We start from the raw sequence: 18,686 nt of genomic DNA, 5'->3' as shown, positions 1-18,686 counted from the left end.
TGTGATGATTAGAAATCCGCTTTATAAGAGCGGAGTAAAGTCCACAAAATGAATTGATTTCGCTTTGAAAGAAAAAAGGATACACCATAAAAATAGGAGATTCTACTTCTGGATATACTGTAAATCTAAGGAGGAGATTTTTGACTAGTGATCAATCAAATTTCAAGATGATTTAAAATTCGGTAATCGATTAATAAATCGAATGGAATCAAAATTAATCAAATGTGGAAACGATTAATTTTAAAAATAACAATCTGCGCCCTGGGGTGGCTGTCAGGGTTTCACGAGTTTTTTGTTTTGTATTTTTCAGTGTGCGCTGTGCAGTTACCTCTACACCAACCTTTTCAAATAGAATTTGATGTTCGCGAACCCAGTTGGAAAAGAAGATGAAACGTAAACCCATGAGGCTTGCGATCAACATCCCGAGTGAATTACGACAAAATAAGACGGTTATATTGCTTCCCAGCGATTAACGAGTGGATTAAAAATGAAGAATTTGCCCCACCCTGATTCTACGGAATCATTGCTTTAGTGACAAAAGAAATTCTTCAAGAACATCAGGTTATCTTGCGCGGAACAAGTGATGATTAGTCAACAGTTAGAAATTCATTGAGGGCTCACACAGGTGTGAGATTCTACAATCTTCTCCCACACGCTTTGTGTGTTAATGATTCTTTAGAGAAACTTCATTCGTCAGTTTTTTTTAGAAAAATTTGTTAATTTGCATATTCCATCCATTTATAGTTAGACAATTAAAAACAATATTATTTAGTGTCGAAGATGGACGTGCGAGTACAAATTGCATTGAGCATTTGTCGATACATTTTGGAGTAGACAACACATGCTCATCATCAGGACTTCGATGCAATGAAATGGAAAGCAAAAAAATGATGAAATTGACTTAGACTGTGAGAGAAAGTTCGGTGACAGATACTGAACTTAAATGCGAGCTCTGTGGCCGAAAACGTCGGTATTTTAAACCGAAAAAAAGTTCAGTGTTCGATGAGCCGAATATTAGTGTGAAGCCAAACACTGGAAAAAAAAAAAAAACACTCTTGGGTCTAGAATCCAGACTCTTAAAAAAATTGACAAGAAGAAATCCTCTTGATTTAATTGATCGGATTTTTGCTTGAATCAAACACTGAAAAAAAAACTCCGGCCAGGGAAGCCGTACTTACGGGCTACATAGACATACCGTCCGCTTGCCGGGTTTTTCAACTGAACATCAATATGTTACCGAATATCTTTTCTCAGGGTAGATGCCCTCAGTTATACTGCCGCAGTTACTTCATTGTAACTGTAATGTAGTACATGTGTTTACTGCCTTAAAGTCTTCATAATGTAGATCTGGTATGGTTCCAAAATCTATCGACACAATTTACACTATAATGTACAAACACAAGAGTAACGTGTAACGCATAGCGCCTGAGGCCCAAAGCTCTTCGGGGAGTTGGACCGCGAAGTAGTCATGGCGCGTGGCCCGCACCCGCTAGCATAAACTAACAAGATGAAAAAGTAACGATCAAGTAATTCAAAGTCAACTCACAGTACTATCGCACACGAATGGTACCTTTGAAGAAAACAGCTTTGATCGATCACTTACCTGAAAAAAGAAAAAGAAATGCAAAAATTTAAAAAAATAATATATTGGAAAACTAAGCGTTAAAATGAATTATGACTGGTACATGTATCGTGAACTGGCGATTGTAAGATACTAGAGAGTCATTTTCTTCGATCATCGGTTAATTCAAATACCTAATCTGAGAGGATCCGCAGGAGTTTCTGTAAATTCGCCCCCAACCGAAAAACACAGTGCTAAGTCCGCAACGGTCATATTTATTAAGGAAGGGGATTTCTCAGCACTTCGGAAAGCGATTCCTTATTCGATCGACCATCGTATAATTTCTGGATTTTAGGATAAATCTGCAGAATTTTCGAGCATCACATCATGCTGTGGTGGCGCGTGCAGTATTGCACCGAACATTTGACCGAGAAATATTTTGAGACAGCTTCAAAATTACGTCCCGACTGGATCACAATCAATCGGATCGCAAATCAAAAGGCAAAGCTATTTGCGTTATTTACTTGGGACGTATATTTGGAGTTATTACAAAGTGTTTTTTGATCAAATTTTGGTTACAAATATTAGAGGTATGTTAGAAGGTATGACAAGTGTACCTTGATCAAATTTTGGGTAAAAATATCGGACGTATTACAGCATAATTTGATACTCGGAAATCTTACTCTTTAATATAAAATCATAAGAATCGTAACGCGTAACGTTTAACGCCTAAGACGCGAAGAGCTTCGTATGATTGGGCCGCGAAGCGGTCAGAGGGCATAAGCCCCCTCCCTAGTGCTTCTTAAAATCAAAAATACATATTTAACTCTAAAATATATTTTTCTTTGAATGGTCTACCTTCCAAATTTATACTGGAAGTTAGGGGCTTGGTGGAGAAAGCGCATCATTACAGTTTTTCCTACTTCAAAAAATACGTGTTCGAAATTTTAAAAAAAGCATGGAGCTGTAAGGGAGAGAAAAACTAATAGAAGGTTCAGACACACTTTATGATGCTAAAAAACTGGATTTTAGTAGTAATTTTTTCACAGAATATATTTTCAGACCGGTTTTAGCTGAAATTAGTAACATCTCAATTTTTCAAAAACTGCGCTTATGCGCTTAGTCTGCAAGCCCCTTTAATGCTACTCCTTCGATGAGATGTCCTTTCTTCCAGTGTGCAGCTCTCCATTTCAGCCTTTAGATGCCATGTCACACCTGGAGGCATCAACGCAAAATTGCATATGACGTCGCGTCGCCTTACTGATGAGAAAGCATAAATCAATTTTTAGTTGAGCTATAGAGAGCGTATAATGTCATACTGTCAACAGCTCATTTCAAAACTTGGTTACGCCTTCTCATCAGCGAAGCGACGATAATAACGACGTTTGCCTAAGTGTTTGCCACTCGGCGATGCACGGTAATTTTATGGTGGTGGATGATTAAATCAATGAGAAAGCGCGATAAGTTTACCATGGGGCATCGGAGATTAAAGTAGAAAATTCTGACTTATAGATGTTACTGAACGCACTTGTTTTTCCTTGAGTACTTTCGTGTGTAGTGCTACATGTTAAGATGCTTAAAATGTGCACTTCGTAAAAAAAAAAAAAAAAAAAAAAAAAAAAAAAAAAAAAAAACCTTTATTTAAGCAAAACATTCTTGAAATGGATCCGTTGCATGCAAGAAATATACAGCCGACCGATTGTGAATACATTTTTTTAGGGTGGAAGCTCGAAAATTACGTTGAACACGTCATAAAAATCTGAAATCTACTCTTTAGCGCCCAATCTGCGTAGTTTGTAACACACTTTTCCAAATTTACCGCGTGTGGCCGAGGGTCAAGTTTGCCGGGAGAGAAACCTTACCAAAATAAACGAACAATCCCGCGAACTGTTATAAACTCTCCTTGCGTGAGATTTCAATTGATTCAAAGCTTTTGTTTCAGCAAAATAAAAAGGAAACAAACGCTTGGAAGCAATTGAAATCATACAGTAGAAAAAAATTAGTGAGATTGTTTGTTTACATAGCCTAGTTTTTTTTACTTCTATGCCTGCGCAAACCTAGTTGGCGGTGACTGCGAAAAACTGCCCGGAGAACGTGGGAACCTTGGAGAAGCGTATTGCGAGCTTCGCAGATTGCGCGCTAAGGAATGGATTTTAGACCATTTTAACGTGCTCAAAGTGGTCAAACCTTCACTCGATAACGAGTTGAGATTATCACTTGGACCGCATTAAGCAGAAAGGAATCGAGCCACGTCAGCTGTTGCCAAATTTAATTGAGAAATATAATTTTTTACGCGAAAACGGTTGTGCAGATTTTTGTGTAAATTTCAGTGATTCTTCATGCATAGTAACCTTTACAAATCCCTCATGCAAATCCTTTACATTTTCAAAAGAATAGGCACAAACGTTCTCTTGTAAAAATGAATTAATTGCCCAGTCAACAGCTGATGTGACTTAGTTCCTTCCTGTTGAACACGGTCATTTTTTGGGCAGTTCGCCGACAGGATGTCTTCTAGAACAGGCTGGCCAAAAATCAGTACTTTTACAGTACATTCCCAAGAAATTCAGCACCTCCTCAACAGAAAAATTCAGTACTTTTTCAGTACCTCCATTCGACGAAATTCGGGAAATTTCAACATTTTGAATTTCTCGCTCAAATTTGCGACAAAAATGAAAAAATTCAGGATCTTCTTGCGGAAATTCCGCACTTTTTCACTACCTCCGGACCGCACTTAAAAAAAAATCAGTACTTTTTCCGGACTTTCCGAAAATTCCGGATTTGTAGACACCCTGGCCGAGTGCGTTTGTCAAACGAAATCTAGTCCGTGAGTTTGTCAAACAGATAGCTCAACGCGTCAGTCATCAGTTACCATGCGGCGAGGATTAGCGCTAATCTCCGAAAGTAACTTTCACCCAGTGACCGCAGTATGTGGCGGCGGGGACGGGGGTGATAATCTTCAGGATGTTTTGTTTCCGATTCTGCCGCTTAATCCCGAGAGAGAGAGAAAAAAAGGACCACTTTTTTCATTAGCACCTCATTGTATTACGAGCGCCGCCGCGGTAAGGAAGTGCGCCTAATGAGCTTTCAGACCTTGCCAAATTTCCTTTTATAAATAACGAGTTTTCTGGAAAATTTGGGCATGTTTATCCTTTAATTTTTCAGAGAGTTTTGTTCGTAATTTGATCTAAAAAGTCTGAAAATTTCAATAAAAAATATTCATAACTTGCTTCGAAAATATATGTTTTCCGATGAGAAATTTGGCAACATTCGAATGCTCAAACGGAGTTTTTCCTTGGCATGGCAGAATGTATGGGAACGACGACTGTGTCTCTCTCCGCGTAAAAGAAGCGCGGTAATATAAGCATACTTAATTAAGTAAATACAGAAAATAACTCGAATTTCTGACGAAGATTCTTTCAGGAAAAAAAAACGCCTTTGAAACTCACGGGAAAAAGACCGGAATATTTTCGAAGAAAGCGTCTCAAAAGACATTTTATAAATTACCTCATTTCGAAGAATGGATGGGGGAGGGGGGTGTCCGGTGTAAGCAAGAAAAAATCTCGAAATCTCGTGTGTTGAAGAAAAACTTCGGTTGTTGGTCTGTTGTTGAGTTACACTGATAAAATATTTAATTCTGACGGAATTATCCTCTCGTCAGGTCAGGAGAGGGGTTAATTTTCAATCCCACCTTCATTTTTATTCAATAGCTTTCACGCAATTTGTCCGATTGAATTTTGCTTAGAATTCTTTGATTAGAGTTTAACTCATCCATTAATCGATTATTTGATATTGATCGCATGTCTTTCGATGCGATGATAATAAATCAATTTGTAAAAAAGGCCTGTTGCAAACTTTTGCTAAGTAGAGCAAATAAAAGAGTTGTTCCTAATAGTAAATGACTCAAAAATCACGATGGACGCATTGGCAAAGTTTGAAATGCTTTCCTAACTTCAGAATCTTCGTAAGGAATTTGCGTTTTTTTGAACTTCCCACTTGCTTTCTTCTTTGTCTATAGCTTTGTCTTTCAATTTCAAAAATCAGCGGACTGGACTGGAAAAAGCAAGCGCCTAGCGAAGTTCTCGGTTCGCACGACCGAAGTTTCTTCCTTCGTGTAGGTGCGCAAAACAGCCCGTATGGATCAATACAAGTCCTTGACATTCAGCGATCAGCTTAGAGTTGGGAGTTCAGTGGCTCCGGCTACTTGTTGGGCATGCGATCAAGTTCGAGCAGCTCCTGTGGCTGTGGCGCAGCGCGTTCCACATTTTCTCTGATCGCCTCTGATCGAAAGGCAATCAAGTCGCGCGTCATTAAACCACCGCGCTATACCCGTGCGGGTGCTACGCATCGATGCAACATGTATAAGCAATGTTGTTGAGAGCTAGGGGCCATTCGACTGAGGTTGTTTTGGAGTTGCCACAAACGTAAAAATATTTGAGGAGTTATTCTCCTAAAATTGTGGTACTATACCCCAATTTGTTGGATGATAAGGACATTTCTAATTAATTTTGGTAGTATCGCAACTCGAGTTGGGGTAGTACCACAACATTTGGGTTAGCAACCTAATTTATCGGGATACTACCACAATTAATCGGGGTATTATTCCAATCAACTGGTGTATTATCACAATAATTAATTGGAAATGTCCATATCATCCAACAGTTGGGACTTAACCGCTACCTCTTTTTTTCCGCGCAGAATTTAGAGTATGAAATTCCCTGACATTTCCCTGATTTCTCCGAGACGTTTTGGTAAAATTCCGTAACACTTATCAAGGTTGCCACAGAATTTGGAAAATGGAAATCCCTGACAATTTTGAGTAACATTCCCTGACATTTATAGATATGCCATTTTGCCAAAAAGGCGATTTGAAATAGTTTCTGAACAAAATTTGTTGTTCTGGACGTTAAATCCACTTTGGAAAGCTAATTAAGGTAAATTACCAATTTTTTCCTAACACTTTCGTCATTTTCCCTGACATTTCCCGGTATTCCCTGACTGTGGCAACCCTGTAGGAGTCATTCGCCTGAGGTCGTGTGCTAACTTTTCCAGGGCTAGCAGGAAAATCGCCGAGCTAAAGGAATTTTTGCGACTGGATTCGGTTAATTTTTAGGATGGATGACTTTTGCATCTCCGTTGAAATTTGTACCGATCAGACTCAAGTATCTAACTTTCAACCAAATTTTGAATAAATCGAGCGAAATCCCAACTTAGATTCAAAAAAGAGCGCCGATTGGCCAATAAAACACGATTTAATCTGCGATATAAAATACAAAAATTATAGTGCAGAATTACAAAAATACCTATGTGCTCTTTTTACACTTTACTTCATCACAATCACCTTACCACGGTTGCTGTTGCTCAGTTGTTGTTTTTGTTGCACAGGGCACCGTCATTTTGGAAAAATGTGTTGCTTTTTGAGGTTTCTTGTGACACCGTTTACTCCCATCCACTTGTCGACCTGAGAATGGTCGAATGGAGAATTTTTTTATTTGGTTCAGACACCAGTTGCTGATGAGCTCCAAATACTAAAGGATCGGCTGGAATATTAACGATCTTTATCAGGATTTGGTCGAAAAAGTCAACCAAATCCACCCGCGAAAATTCGTCTAAAGTGCTCACTCAATCATCAATCATCAATTGATGACCTGGATTTTATGCTCGACATGTTGCTCATCAATCATCATTAGGCGAAGAGAAGCGTTGACCTCCGAACTTACATTTCAGACCTTTCTCAATTACATTAGTTGAATTGAGGACTCTACTTTGATCGAATGATACGAGCTTTGACGTCTAGTCAGAAAGTTTCAAAAATCAGTCTGATCTTCTGTTTTGTCTAATTTTTTGCCGGGCACATACTTAAAGTAAACATCAAAGCCAGACGGTGAGGGGGGAGAAGGGGTTAGCCCTAGACCCTCACAAATGAGCTCTCAAAATAGGCTCGTGCTCTAATGCGCATGAAGTTGGCCCGGCTCTGGGAAAAAGTATTTGGTTCTAATCTTTGGTCGTGAAATAACCGTGGTGCTAAATGGTTGTGTCAACACCCTTTTTCAGCGCCATGTGACGTCACATCGCGGATTATCTATTCAATACAACGTAATTTGACCAGTGCGACGTTGCCACATTGATAAACGAATAGGCGACTCGCTATTTTTTCTTAGAAAAGATATTGGACAAGAAAAAAATTGTCACTTTACTTTCTCAAAATTGTATGTGGTTTGATTCACACAAAAGAAAGTTTGGAAATCAACTCCTCAGCGAGATACAAACAAGTAAATGAAGTGCAGATTGGTTTATACAAATAACGTCATTTGTTTCCACATGCGATTTTGAAGAGAGAGCATGTTTTGATTGCCGATAGTTGCTCATTGTCGATATTCTGATCAGAAAAAATAGGAAGAGTCCATTATGAGCTGAAGTTTAGTCCTCACAAACGAAGTTCTTTCCCCTGTGTGAGGAAGATCGCAATGCGTGATCTATAAAATACAGGGTGTTCCATAACAAAGTTAAACAATATTATTTTCATATTTGATTTGTGCGATCAAGTGAGACTTTTTTTGTTCTATAAAGTTTCCTTAAAATTAGTCCCCCTTCAGGATTGCAGCCCTCCTTCGAAACGTCCCTTAAAATATTATTTCGATTTTTATTGAGGCCGGGAATATGTTAACCGTGTAAAATAATTAGAAGTGCCAGTTTTCATGCATTTTCATTCATAACTGTGGTCACAATCAATAAAAAACGGCTTCTGCCCCAAACTTTGAGGGGCTAAAACTCTGAGGAAGACTTTTGGGGAACAAATTAGGTACAAGACAATAATGTCTTATTGCAATCCCAAAAATCGATTCTGAAAATATTTCCGTTTAGGTTCGGGACACCCTGTAAATTGTTCCACCCTGAACGTTCGGTTCACGAAACCCAACTTTCTTCCCCAATTCACCGCGATAATTTTGACACGGGTGTCGAATAACCGAAGAGCGAGAGGTTAAAATCCGTTGCGACTCCGGAAGAGGTGGCCCCTCGGATACCGCCGCAGTGCTAAAGAAAAACGCTGTATGAGCCTTCAGGCGTTGCCAGGTTTCCTTTACTAAACAGCAAATTTACCTACCGGAAAAATTTTGAATTTTTTCCTTCCAATTTTTTAGAAAATTTTCTTCGCAATTCAACCTAAATTACCGGAAAATACGAGGCAAAAAACGCAGAACTTTCCTTAAAAACAAACATTTTAAGCGGGGGAAATTTAGCAGCATTCCGATGTTCAAACGGCGTTCTTCCTTAGGATAGGAAATAGGATGCGTCCTGCCTCCTGGGGCGAGTAAGGGGTGGGAGAGGGGGTAGGGATCATAGAGGAGGCTACGGCAAGGGTGGCGGTGGTAGCGAAGGGCGGAAGGAGACACGAGTCAGATTCACCTGCACTGATGGCGAGACGTAACTAATCCACTTTCGATATTTGTCCATTTGAAGCGATGGTAAATAATCGATTATTGGGGTGTCGATTGCGAGCACCCTGATAATCGATCCTTTGCCATAGGTTCAAATGACAGACCTATCGATTTATCGCGAAGCACCGACACGCCACTTCCGCTTGATTTTCACCACCTGTCGCTTCTCACATGGCACGACACGGTCGCATCATATGCTCGCGCTTCTGCTCGGCCGTTGGGAAGCACGCGATAAGAAGTCGCACAGCTGCAAAAGGTCGTAAATACATTGTGGGATGAGCCCGGAAAAGCATTGCATTATGGACGACAGGGTGCATTGCAGAGTTTAGATGAGCCCTTATGTCAGGAGAGCGACGAAGAGACTTCTTCGTGGGGCATCAGTTTATTCCGGACAGGGTGCTTGGAGTTTGACGCGTAAAAAGACAGTTTTTTTCTAGGTGTAAATAATAATGACTTTCCGTTATGAAATCAATTTTCAGGGGGTTCCTAAAACGAAAATTTTTTGCCGTCTTTTGAAAATTGACAATTTTATCAAAAGCTCCTTTTCAAGTAGTCGTTGCGATATTGGAGTCCCTTTTCCAGGTCTCTAAATGAGAGAATCCCTTTCAGCAAAATCAAAAGCCCGATTTAAGAAGCGAAAATCGGTGCATACGTTCTTTTCCAACAATAGTTCAATGTCACTTTTCATTGTCTTTGCTGATAACTCGTTTTTTTACGAGGGCGGTCAGGTAAACAATTTCTCACACAATGTCTTATCGTTCACCGTCCGATACATGCCATATTTCTTGAATGTTAATCCGCGACGATAATTAAAGTTTCCGTGCTTTGTTTACGTGCTCCCGCTTCGAAAGTGCCATTTAAAGACTACTGATAATAGAATGCGGTAAATGACAGCTAGCGTTTTCCGTATTGCGCAAGCTTTCAATGCTCTACACTAGCCAAGCACTAGAAACAAAGCAGAACAAAGAAACGACAAAGAGGTCGTTACTTAACATTACCAGGAATTTCTGTTGGTTAAAATCTACCGAGAAAATTGGTTAGGGTCATTCCATGCCAACTGATGCTACTTTGAAAAAAGTGACACCCGGAGAATTAGATAAAAGTTGGCATACTTAGTTTGCATGCATAGCTAAGTCAAAATCCAAAATTTCAAATTTTTTCGACCTCTCGTTGAGCTTCTGTTGGACACTGAAAGTTCGCGAAAGTTGGCAAGGTAACCTAACTACCTTGCTGCAACAGCAAAAAATATGCAGAGAATAACACTGCTCTGACATTACATGATTATACCCCGAAGAGGTAGCATGAAGGGGTGCCGAGGGATTTTTATTTTCTTTCATATATTTTCTTCCCCTGACTTTTTTGACATATATCCTTAAAAACTTACAATTATTAATCTAAATAAGCTTTGCTAGAACTAAAAAACAATTATTACCATACTTCTTGCCAAAAATCATACAGTTTACATAGTTTTCCCAAATAAAATCCCTGGGAAGAGGAGGAAAACTTCAAATTTTCTTTAGGGAATAAGCTCCTAAAAATCAGGGAAAATTAGGGAAAAATCAGGGAATGAGAATGAGCATCGTCGAAAGTTCCAGACATCACCTCAAAAGCAAAAAGCGTGCAGTACTATTGGGGCCACCAATCGACGATGAAACTCCGAGACCACGTATCTCGGTTTGCGACGCTGCAGACTTCCTGCATGGCATACTTTATTATTCAATCATTCAATATTAATTTGAAAATGATTAATTGATATAATTATTATCGAAACTACGCTACATTTTCTGAACAAAATGATTCAAATCGCAATGACTCCGGCTCGGTTTGACACGTTTCATATTTTTCCTCCCCCCCCCCCCCCCCCCTCTTTGCTTACACAGCCCAGGCGGTAGGTTCACACCGAGAAATTACGGATATTCAACGACTAAAACGCGCACCGTAGTAAACGCGCAATGCGTGAGGCATTCATACGGTCTTGCAGGCGCTATTAAACGCTCGCGTTGACCGCACTATTTGGCGCAATGCGTGAAGTATTCTGACAGTCTCGTAGGCGCTAATATCCACTTTACGCCGATCACACTCTGTTTGGCGTGCGCGATCATTCAAACTCGCGGAGCCAGCATTATCCGACTTGTACCGACGATGGAGTTTCTGCACAGTGCACATTCTGTATGGATTATTTTCATTTAAATTTGTAGAAAAATAAAACAATAAAACAAATAAAATCAGACTAATTTTCTTCTCTTTATTTACATATCGACGGTGTAAGTCGGCAATCACACAGCTCGATTTGCTACGTGGCAGACTTCCTGTCATACTTTATTTTTCAAATGGAAAACTACTCAACGTCAATTTTTAAAAACTCCCATGATTTTTCTTCTTCGCGCGAAAATAAATCTGTGAAAACTTCCAGGCATAAAGTTGATTTGTTCTTCTTTAAAAATATAAAATGTGAGCGGAGATGATTTATAAACATCGCAAACGAGGTACGTGGTTTTGGAGTTTCACCGTCGTTATGCTGTTTCAATAACCGGCCTTCAGAAGATCTCTGCCGTGCTAAGGAAGAACGCCGTATGAACATTCGAGAGTTGCCAAATTTCCTTCGATAAAATGTTCATTTTTGCGGTAGGTTATGAACAATTTTCCTTGAAATTTTCAGGAACTTCGGGTAAAATTGCGAACAAAATTATCTGAAAAATTGGAAGGAAAATATTCATAAGTTTGCCAGACGATTCGTGTTGTATCGACGGAAATTTGGCAACGCCTGAAGGTTCATACGGCGTTTTTCCGTAGCACGGCAGATCTGGACCCGGAGGTTGAGGGAAATCAGTGGCGTGGCGTGCTTTGCGATTAATCGATTGATCTAACATTTAAACTTATGGAAAAAGATCGATATACAGGGTGTCCGCAACGCACATCTAGCCTAATAATCCTAATAATCGATTCTTTACCATAGCTTCAAATAGGGAAATATCGATAGTCAATCATTCACGCCATGCCACTGAGGGAAATGCTGGTGTCTGCAGACACCCTGGAGACGGAACTCATGACACATAGACGTACTTATGCTAAAAGGAACTATGCGCCTAAGGTTTCCACGCAACATAGTTCCTTTTAGCATAAACACGTTCACATGAGCGGCTCCTACGCCCTTTCTTCAACGGGGCGACGACTCATGATCTCCGACCAAGGCCGATGGAAATGAGAGAGAGGCGAAGATGAGTAGATCTGCATATTTCTCCGGTCCCGGGTCGCGAGTTGCGTGGCTCGTTCGAGAGGGTTATTACCTATTCTGTTCCGTTTGCCGAGGCGGCCTTAGAGCTATCAAGCAATTTACTCGACATTCCATTCTCGACAACTTGTCGCGACTGCTAATATTGGGAGATAATAAGTCTCGCGAGTCGGGCGCCTCCCGCGCCCCTCGCGAATCTCGCGAGGTCCCGCGATTTTTCCCACCCGTTCCCATTCCCGGCGCCCACTCCGCGATCGGAGGAGAGTAAACCGAACATCTTCACACGTCCTTGTTTTCATGCACAAGTGCACGCGTTCAGGGAAAGTTCGTATCCGTTGACAATGCGATAGCCAAAGTGTGGAATCACGTATGTCTATTGCACTGAAAAAAAAAGTTACGGGGTGTAAAGGCGTACCTTCCGTTCCGGGCTCAGAGGCCGAAAGTTACGGGTGCTGGAGCCGTAACTTCTATTACTCCGGGAGCTACGCCCGGAGCGCGGCCTGGAACTTCCGGCCTTTGAGCCCGGAGCGCGGCCTGCATGTTTATATAGCCCACTTCCAGGGCCGGAGTTTTTTTCAGTGTGCGGTGTTTTAAAATTTCCACTCCTGTTCAGATCTCGTTTCGCAGAAAGGAACTGAGCCACATCAGTTATCGCCAAAACTGGGCAATTTGATTTTTTATAAAAGAACGTTAGCGTGGATTCTTTTGAAAATTTTAAGAAATTTGCTTCACTGGAAAAAAAAAAAAAAAAAAAAAAAAAAAAAAAAAAAAAAAAAAAAAAAAAAAAAAAAAAACACAATGGATCTAGAGTCCAGACTCTTGAAAGCATTGACAAGAAAAAGGACTCTTGATTCAATCAGATTTAAGCTTAAATCAAAAGGAAATCCGCTCAAATTAAAAGGCTTGGTTCTTGATTAAGCTTAAATCTGATTGAATCAAGAGTATTTTTTCTTGTCGGTGTTTTTAAGAGTCTGGACTCTAGATCCAAGGTGTTTTTTCCAGTGTTCATACCATGCAGACGACTCACTGAAATTTGCAAAAAAAATCCGCCTTGTAAAAAATCAAATTAGGTACCCAGTTAAATTTGGCGAAAACGGATGTGGCTCGGTTCCTTTCTGCTTAACGCGGTCCCTTTTATTCTTCCGAAGAGACGGAAAAATTGTTTACGGGTCATCCCTAAAATTGTGATACTACCCCAATTTGCTGGATGATATAGGCATTTCCAATTAACTGCGGTAGTGCCGCTATGATACCGCTTCTCTTCGTTACATGCTTTCTCTCCTCTTTTTCCTCATATTTTTTCTACCCTTCATTTTACTTAGCGCCCACGTTCTGATGGCGCATGAGGCTACCGCTTCCCATGCGCCAACCCACCACCCTTATAATCCAGCCCTGGGCTATCTGGATTGAATCCTCGCAGCCTCCCTCCGAAAATGACCTTGTGCAGGTCTCGAAGTTAAACATTGCCGAAGTTACAGTATTTTGAAGCTGAAGTGTGAAGAGGAACCCTGGCGATTTGCCAGCACTTTTTCAATAAAAAAAGCTCAAAGCAGGCAACACAAATGATCAAACTTCGACGGCGCAAAGTATGCCGAGGAATAAAGCTGCAACGGAGAGAGGATAAGTGGCAATAGTGTGACGCTCGAGAGAAGTTTCCATGGAAACCGACGACAAATCTCACGTGTTGGCACGCAATCTCACCCTGTCGAATCGGAGTTTGCAGTCGCGCGGGCAATTTTTACGTTCACGATAATGCTGTCTCACAACAAGGGCGACATTTCGTCGTTTATTGTTATTTTCGGAGCGGTTTTGGCAATTGGAATTCAATTAGGCTGTTTCTGGTCAGAGGTGTAGCTGATATTAGGACAGATAAGATGCTAAATCTGCGATGTCTGATACTGCCGTGCCAAATAAAGACGCCGTTTGAGCCTTCAAACGTTACAAAATTTCCTTTGAAAACGATGAATTTTCAGGGAAACTTGGGGATATTTTTTTTAGAGAGGCCTATTCACGACCAGACCTAGATAATCTGAAAATTTCAAGAGAAAATATTCATGAATATCCTCAAAAATAAACATTTTTTCGGAGGAAATTCAGAAACTTGAATGTTTAAACGACGTTTTATCCTTAGCGCGATAGTACATCTTAAAAACTAATCGCACCGCATAAACATAATTGTAAACACAAAACGAAATTACTAGATTTTAGAAATATGAATATACCTCACGATAAAAAAGAATACCTTTGTGGAAAATGACATGAGAGTAGGAAATTAAGTCACGGTTACTACTTTCATGCTGAGAGGGGAAAATCGTTTGAAAATAGAAGTTCAGTTTTCTCCGTATTATTTGAAAACCAATTTTGAATGTTATCGTACGAAAACACCTAACTGCATGTATCTTTCATGCGCAAGGTTGACAGCAGTAGCAGCAGGTCGATAAAGGATGACTCGTTGAGGGGGGTCAAGGAAACTTAACAAATCATGCGCGGATGCACTTTTGGAGTATATGTAGGGCCAGCACTGATAAATTAACATTATTAATCAGTGCATTTTCCGGAAAATTGATAACGTCGCGATAAAAATCAGTAGTTGTCGTCTCATCAGCACAAGCAATGCTCAAAGCAATGCTGGAATTAAGTTAAGCTTGACTAATTTCAACATAACGCCTTAATGCAACTTTTCGGCCTCCACGGATGTCCGTGTTGCATACACACGAAAGTGGAGGCGTTTTGATTTCCGGGTACTCGTCGCCGTAACGCAGCGCAAAATGGGCTGTACTGAACACTCACAAAAAGGACACTCACATTCCACGCCTGTGTACAACTATTCGTGATTTAGAAATGTATTAGTAGTATGGAAGAGGAATTTAACGCGCTCTGTTTTTTTGAATCCTCGCAATACTGCCGGCCGCCGCGCCGCTACCTGAGTGTTCGGACAGTCAAAACGCCTTCATGTGCCTATGTATGCAACACGGACATCCATAGAGCCCGAATAGTTGCATCCGGGCGTTTTAACGAAATTCGTTTGGTGTTTGGCGCACACGATACTAGTTGAGGGCGCTTTGCATGTTTCTCTTCAATCTTTACACTTAACAAAATTTAGACGTTGCCTATTGTGCCGATGAAGTATAGTATTACTGATTTGTATCATGACATTGACAATATTCCGAAAAATGCATTAATTATTTAACTGTATTTTTTACACTTGCAGAGAAATGATAGTCGTCTAAAAGAACAACTGTTTCTCTTCCTGAGCTTTCAGGGAGCTTTTTCATTTTAATCAGGAAATCCCTGAAAAAGTAGGGGAAGCTTCATGATTTAATTTAAAAAACAAATTTTTTTGGCATGCTGTCTTGTAAATCAGAGAAATCTTGCTGTGGACTGATCTTTATTGCATGGCACAATGCCCTAACTCTGAGACTGTCCCTAGTCTTAGAGGTAACTTCTTGGCAACACTGCTACAGCATTGCAAATCAATTTTTTCTGACATGCTTTGACATAGGGTGGAGGGGGGCACACCTCACAGGAGTAAACTGAGAACAACTAGGCTGACTACAGGCAGATGCGGCTGGCCAGATTGGCCAAGCAGTCAGCACGTCTGACTCTAGACCAACAAGTAGCGAGTGCGAATCCTCATAGTGACAACAAATTTTGAAGAAACTGACAAGTGGATCTGCAGAAACAAACTCCTCTCTGCCTCAATCCTTGAAAGTTTGAAAGCCTGGAGCATGGACTTGTACACACCCTAACCTGATGCTTATTCAAGGTTACATAATCCTCAAATGGATTAAAAGCCTTGATTAACTTTAAAAAAGAAAACTTTTTAAGGGGCCCGTGCATGCCAGATCTCCCCTTCCAATGCCTGTAATGTCAGACAGCTCAGTTTTTCCTGAAGATTAGAAGGTAGAAGGCTTTAACTCTCATTGAAACTAAGTACTGAAGGGATAAGAGTCAGGTCTCGTCAGTCATTTTTGTGCTAGCCAAAACTATCAATCGAGAGTGGATTCTGCTTCCCCAAACTTAGAGTGCAACCATTACTTAGATTAGGTTAGACCAGTTACTTGTCGGTCTTCAAGGAATTCCCCTCAGTTGATTGCGTATCCAGCCTAAAAAACCTTTATCAGGAGAAATAGGCATCAGCAAGCTAGGCAACCAACTATACAGATTGTCAGTTTTACGCTTCTCTGATCCAATTGACAGAAATGACATTCCGACAATCAGCCTGCTTATCATTAGACCCTTCTGCAAACTTGCTAACAAGTTGGCATACAGCACCTGCAGCTATAATCATAAATAATACACCTGCTTCATTGAATTTCATCATTTAGGGGTTGGCATAGCGATTTGAATCACTTGAGTTCACACCATTATCAATGTACATTTAATGTTCAAGAGGAAATAGCAACCTCAATCATACTGAAAGAATGACAGTGTAAACAATGACGGGGATGGATTAAAAAGCACACAATTCCTTAAAATTCAATACGAGAAAGAACAGAGCATAGGAACCAGAGGCAACCTGGGGTTGAAAAAGTAACCGAAGATACCACCCCATCAATGTTTGGATTTGCTTATTTTAGTTTTGTTGTTGCCATGTGAAAGCAAATAATCCAGCCCAGAGTCACCCTAAATATCAACAGCCCTGATGGGAATTTCCCAGATGCCCATGATTAGCTGTACGCCCGGATAGCAACTTTGTGAAGTTTCACCTAACGAATGTCAGTGATGAGTCATAGATAGTTGCATTATGTAAACATTACATTTTAGGGATTTTTCTGCAATCAGGACCAGAATTTCCCAAAAAATGTTCCAGGAACAGTTGCAACCGTTTAGGTGTAAATGAGTACATGGCTGAGGGAAACTTCACAACGCTGTAATGCAGTTCAGCTGCTTTGGCTCTGAACTCTGCAAACAACATTAAGGTTGATGACTCACCATCGTTTATATTATCGGAATTTCTCTCCTGCAAGAGCACCTCCTGGATGTGCGAGGGCTGCTGGAAGCCGTAAGCTGGGAGCCAGTGGTTGGTGCCAGAATCCAGCTTCTCGGCCCAGTCCAGAAAAGCGATATCCTCGTTCATTTTCACACCTCACACATCACGATAACATCGTGTAAACAAACACTGCACGCCGGACCAAAACAAACTCCCGACGCCGAACGCGCAGACGCGAAAAAATGCACCCGACCCGACGCCGTCGGAGCGACTACACAATCCCGAAGCCAGAGTCGTGCCGAGGATCATCCAGGAAGCGTTGCGAAAAATGAGGTTAGCGGCCACTCACTTCTTGCGGAACGCAGAGGTACACTTTCGCGAGAAACTGGGATCAGCCGCGGGAATCCCACGGGGTCTACCGTCCACTGGCAAAACCGCCCGACTCGAAGGAAAATGAAAATTGAAGATGGAAACACTTAGAAAAACAAGGTGAGTTGGGGAGACAAAGGAACATAAACAAACCACGGTGAGCTGGAAGTCCAGCGGCGCGAGGCGTACAAGCTTCGGTGACCGAGGCGGAACAGTTACTGAATGAAAACAGGAATGGAGTCGGCTCTCGGCTGCCACGCCGGCCGAGAGGAATCGGTGAGTCAAATGGAGTCAGCAGACGCCCCCCGCGCCTCCCCCCCAAAATTCCTCCCCCCGCCTCCGCGCCCCGCGCTGTGCGGCGCTTGCATGATGAATGCAGTGCGGCCTTTGTGGCGCAGACCACGTGGACCAGGTTGTCGAGTGGACACGGAAATTCCCTTATATCAATGAGAGTCGGGCATTCCCGACACCAGTGCAGCGGCGCGCATGCAACCTGCAAGGCAACGGCGGGCTTCCCGATGGGGCGGAGGGGGGGGGACCCGGAGATGCAAATGGAGAAAAGTGAAATTCAGCGATTTTTCAGCGGGGTTGCATGAGCAGCCCGTGACAAAATTGTTCGAGAATTGAATCAGAACGAGGTGTGTGCAAAGGCGGTCATTACCTAAAGGTATTTTCGAACTTTGAAGCTTGACGTGATGAAGAGGCCTTAAACAGGTTGCAGTTTTGCTTTACAGCACCGGGTTGCGACGTTGCCATTTTTTAAAATGAAAATCTTTGAAAATTCATAGCGCCGCTGCATCTCACCCGATTGCAATGAACTATTTTTTGAAAATTTCCTCTTAAATGGAGTACCTAAAATAGTGTATAGGTATTTTGGATTCGTTACCTTTGGGCGACACTTACGCGGTTTTAATAGTTTTTGATAAACATAAAAATTTGATTTTCATTTTACTACAATCTTGGTGTCGACGGAATCTGAAATTGACATCATACCTTGAAGTTTTTGCACAGAGAAGAAAAATCACGTCACTTTTAAAGTTGAGTAGTTTTCCGATTAAAAAATAAAATACGACAGGAAGTCTGCCATGGCGCAAACCGAGTTATGTGCTGCCGACTTACACCGTCGACGTGTAAATAAAGAGAAGAAAATTAGTC

General features: G+C 41.2%; 1 protein-coding gene across 3 annotated transcripts in view; it reads right to left on the bottom strand.

Annotated features, from left to right (window-relative positions):
- Window positions 1-17,747, bottom strand: part of LOC109032099 (uncharacterized) — a 114,591-nt gene extending 96,844 nt beyond the window's left edge. The window contains exon 1 of one of the 3 annotated variants that reach the window (XM_019044096.2): window positions 17,165-17,747. In XM_019044096.2, the coding sequence (XP_018899641.2) occupies window positions 17,165-17,309 (145 nt within the window). In that variant the 5' untranslated portion in view covers window positions 17,310-17,747. The remainder of the gene's footprint in view (window positions 1-17,164) is intronic. The other 2 variants (XM_019044173.2, XM_019044253.2) reach the window with 2 other exon arrangements.
- Between the last annotated feature and the right edge of the window lie 939 nt (window positions 17,748-18,686).

This window comes from Bemisia tabaci, chromosome 2 (assembly GCF_918797505.1).
Source record: "Bemisia tabaci chromosome 2, PGI_BMITA_v3".
Classification (NCBI taxonomy): Eukaryota; Metazoa; Arthropoda; class Insecta; order Hemiptera; family Aleyrodidae; genus Bemisia; species Bemisia tabaci.
This window is presented reverse-complemented; position numbering and strand designations above follow the sequence as displayed.